At 54.6% G+C, this 4,175-nt stretch overlaps 1 protein-coding gene across 1 annotated transcript; it reads right to left on the bottom strand.

Annotated features, from left to right (window-relative positions):
• Nucleotides 1–1,512: 1,512 nt before the first annotated feature.
• On the bottom strand, nucleotides 1,513–3,773 carry CSUI_003558 (class i peptide chain release factor). Its single transcript, XM_068063754.1, has one exon. It carries the CDS (start codon nucleotides 2,781–2,783, stop codon nucleotides 1,941–1,943), a length of 843 nt encoding a protein of 280 aa, XP_067924273.1. The 5' UTR covers nucleotides 2,784–3,773; the 3' UTR covers nucleotides 1,513–1,940.
• Between the last annotated feature and the right edge of the window lie 402 nt (nucleotides 3,774–4,175).

The raw sequence follows: 4,175 nt of genomic DNA, 5'->3' as shown, positions 1-4,175 counted from the left end.
GGGCCGAGATGACGCCCGACAGTGGTGCTGCCCAGAGTTGTAGCCCCGCGAGTGGAGGTGCAGTCAGCTCCCCAGAAGCTCTTTTCTACGTTGGACACAAAGATGGACGTGGAACGAAAGGAGCGACTATGACGATGCGGCGTCCTCTGAAAAGAGGAGCGGAACATTTCATAACTTCTCAGTGCTTCTGGCCTCCAGAGACTGGACGCTGCGGCTCTCTGCGTACCTGTCATCGCCCCGCCCGTACCAACTTCCAAACCAGTTGTTCCTCCCCATTGCATTACTGGTGCTGACATAGCGACTTTGCCCTGATGAGCGTAGCTGGTAGCTGGGACACCGCTGCCCGATTGTACGTTTTTGCAATCGTAGTCGCCCCAGCAAAGAAGTGTGCATCACTATTCCTTACTGCTCGCATTCTCATCAACTGACACGACAGAATGAGCCCAGTACTTGACAGCAGAAGAACACAGACTCACACTTTCGCTTCAAATTTTCCTTCCCCGCATGGGGCTATCTGCAACACTCAAGGGTCGCGTCCGGTGGCACGGACTAAGCAACTGTTGCTGCTCGCTCCTCTATTCGAGAAAAGAACTCGCACTTTATTCCAAAGACGAGCGTGTGACTTTCAAGTACCGCAGCAGCGCGATTTCACATCCCTATGTAATGCCGCCTTGTTCGGCTACTGTCGCAGAGCGCAAAGAGAAGTAGAGGTCGAGGACACATTTCGGAAGCAGCATCGGTGCAGACGCATACGCGCATTACGGCGCCCTCGCCTGGACAAGGGCTGTCGCCTGCACCCTCCTGCAGCTTTAACTGAGAATCCAAGACACGGGAGGTGGGTGTCGAGCGGCCGCTCCTTATCTGCCTCTATCATACGCGCGTCTTGCGGCGCACAGAGAGAGCCGTTGTCGTCTCTCCTGTTGTACGTTCCTTATTGATCTCCACTGAGATTTGTCCGCCTTTGTAGTGTTCGCTTAGAGTGCCCGCTTGTTCACTTCCAAAAACTCAGTGTCCGCTCTGTAGTGTCGCCTTAAGCTGCCTAGCCTCCAAGAAATCAAAACTGTGCCGGTGCAGTACTCCGTACGAGGTTAGCTGCCGCGGAGACAAGAGGGCCAGATGTGAATGTCACGGAGCCGCCTCCTCTTTTTTCGAAAGAGTTCGACCGGCGTCAGCGTACATGTCTTTTGAGGGTCGCTACACAGGCGAACGAAAAGCCACTGTCTCTTCCCTGGAGCGACCAAGAACTCTGCCAAGTGGGCACTGCGAAGACGGCCGGTCCCCAGATCTGCAGGAGTATATAACAGAAGCCCCAGTCACAACGGCTGCACCTATTAATCGCGATGCCGTAAACGTTGGCGGCAACCGGCCAGTTGACTTGGTGCAGCACAGTTTGGGTGAGTGCACAAACTGTGCTGCACCGAGTCAACTTCATGTCACGGATCACAGAGCAAAGGGCTCCGGCCCAGCGGCAGGCGACTGCAGCTCGGCCGCTGCGGTAGACTTGCTCGAAAGTTCTACTCAGCTGTACCTTAACCTTGGCCTCACTCTGCTTATTCATTGCGCTTGGTGCAGGTTGGTTGTAGTCGTCACTCCAACACCATGCTGACGCCTCAGAGCCGTGCGGCAGATTTTGAACCGTCACGATCTCGGTGCACGGTAACGGGAGAACTTGCTTCCAGCCCGGGTCACAGCTAGCATAATTGTTCAGTACGCGGCAGATAGGTTGCCCCAGGATATCACACCATCGTAAATAGGGCGAAACTTCTGATGAGGGAGCACGCTGACAAGGACAATATCTCATACACTCCAGATGACGACACGAAGAATATCCAGAGAAGCGTTACTTCAGGTCTGGCCGAAAGAGTGAGCCCTACTCACACCTACGCGACTGAGCTAGCCTGAAACCTGACCTCCGACTGAGTATCTAAGAAAGGACCAGGTCAAAGTCGTCTCTGGTGAACTTGCAGACATCTCCTATTGTACTGATCCCTTCTTTTTGTGCCAAGAAGCCTTGCTTTGTATTTGTGCTGCGCCGCCTCGCTCTTGAATTCGCCAGGATCCTTTCCCTTCCCAGCTACGGGTCGTTGTTTAAGCTCTGTCAATATCGCGTCCAGCCTCTTAATGCAGTCTTTCTTGTTCTCGAGTTGAGAGGAGTAGCGATCGCTATGCAGTACCAGTTCCCCACTCTTGTTGATCAAGTGACGCCACTCTTTGCATAGCACCCGTAACAGCTCGTCCCCGACAACGCACCCCAGGGCCCTGAGTGGAACTTGCAACACTGTTTTTGTTTCTCTTTTATTCACACTTGACCCTCCTGGCTTCGACGAGCGACAGTAACGGAAAGTTATTGCCGACCAGGGCAGCTCATTTCGGGCAGATGCTTTCTTTTCAGCCCCCTTGTCTCCTGCGCTGCAACTTGGACGGCCTTCCCCGTTGTGGTGTGCTCTCTGTTCTTTGTCTGCTACACTCCAAGTAAAAACTAGCCTCCGGTGTACACACAGAAGACGGAGCGAAGTTGCAGTGTGTACCCCGCGCCCTCCCCATCCTGAACAGGACCCCTCCTCTGGTCGATCAGAAGGTAGGACGCCGCTGAAAGCGGTGAGACTTCGGAACGGAAGTGGCGCGGTATCCTGCTCCCAGCGGGCAGCTTCGATTTTTGCGAAGTCACCTACCCGCTCTAGGCAGTTTTGCCGCTCCAGCCTCGATAGACACTGGTACCTTGGACAGCAATGCAACCCGGCGAACTCTCGGATTTTTAGGAATCTGGATAGCAGATGCATCATCACATGGATGGCCTGCCGCGCGATCCCTGGAATACAAATTTGTGGTCGAAATTCCTAGCGCTCAAGCCAAGTCCCTGCATGCCAGTCCAAGGACTGAGATCTCAGGTCAACGGAAGACATGCGCGCCAGACACACTTTCCTTGGAACGACAAATGGGAGCATCCGGACAAAAATTCCCTTTTGCAGAACTGCTCCACGAGTTCAGACGCCCGCCAAATTCAGGGGTCTGGGGGAGACGCTGTACGGAGGAATCATCTGGGGGCGCATGCCCCTACCCACGACGCTGCATCAAGAAGGGGAACGCGTAGCCTGCCACCTTCGCTGCACTCCAGCCGTGACACACCGGGATGAGAGAGCAGCACACACTGCAAACAAGAGCCAAGGAGTGTACGGATACCGTTACATTTCATTGGCACCGCTGCGTCGGAGGGGGCGAGGAGGCATCCCCAACGCTAAGCTTCTCCGAGCACGCATTCTTTCGGCTGGGTAGCACACTTTCAGCTCGCACACGCGTCGACTATGGTTTCGTCGTAGGATGATGTGTACTAAAATTCCTGGTTACTGACCGGACACGAGAGCGCTATGGTTTGAGTGGCCGGACTGGTGACTCGCGGATCTTCTCACGAACAAGCTCTTTTCTAGGAGAGTGGCGCGACATCAGGGGGCTCCGCTGTGAGACCTCGCGGAAGAATTGAAATCAACATGAGAGCCGTCAGAAGAGGTAGGTGACCTTCAACCATACCATGCAACGAGGCACACAGAACACCTTAACAGCGCATCGTGGAGTAGTGACTGCGTGCGGGAAAGCGAAGGACAGAGCTCTCATCTTCCGATCTTATCGAATCGTTGCGTGCTGCACGTACACGCCCACCACAAGTGTCTGGAGCATTCAGGAAGGGCTGTTTCCAATTTAAAGGAAATTTAGAGACTTCAAAGAAAATTCACCCGGCCTCGTCGTGCGCGCACGGCAATGCGGAGCTGACTACACTAGCGACCTGGGACGGTACAACGCTACGAGAGTTGGCACATCTTCACCGACGGAGTAGCGGTCGACTGATCTTGGACATGGTGTCTGAGGCGGTTACCCGCGCTGCACCGAGCAGGAGACCCTGGTGTTGCGGGCTCCTCCGTGGGTGATGGCTGTAAACAGCTCCCACCGAACATAGGAAGTTCAGCTCTGGTCCTTTCCCGCCCGAACCGCCGATGCGAAATGTAACCAATTCACCGAGAGCCATTCGCAGCACGGCACTGTAAGTGGTGCTCCCGCCCCTAATATACCAACGCAGGGAACGAGGCAGCATCTCTTCAGTGCCTCCGGAGGCAGAGAGCTACTGTCCAGAGTTTCGTTCCTACGTTGTTCAAAGTCGGACGTCTGTGTCTTAGGCTAAGTCA

This window comes from Cystoisospora suis (assembly GCF_002600585.1).
Source record: "Cystoisospora suis strain Wien I chromosome Unknown contig_1607, whole genome shotgun sequence".
Taxonomy (NCBI): domain Eukaryota; phylum Apicomplexa; class Conoidasida; order Eucoccidiorida; family Sarcocystidae; genus Cystoisospora; species Cystoisospora suis.
Note: the sequence above shows the minus strand (reverse complement) of the source record. Positions and strands in the feature narration are given on the sequence as shown.

What these genes read in the sequence shown, in the direction of transcription:
- CSUI_003558 (XM_068063754.1), bottom strand. Translation starts at nt 2,783, where the DNA reads ATGATGCATCTGCTATCCAGATTCCTAAAAATCCGAGAGTTCGCCGGG.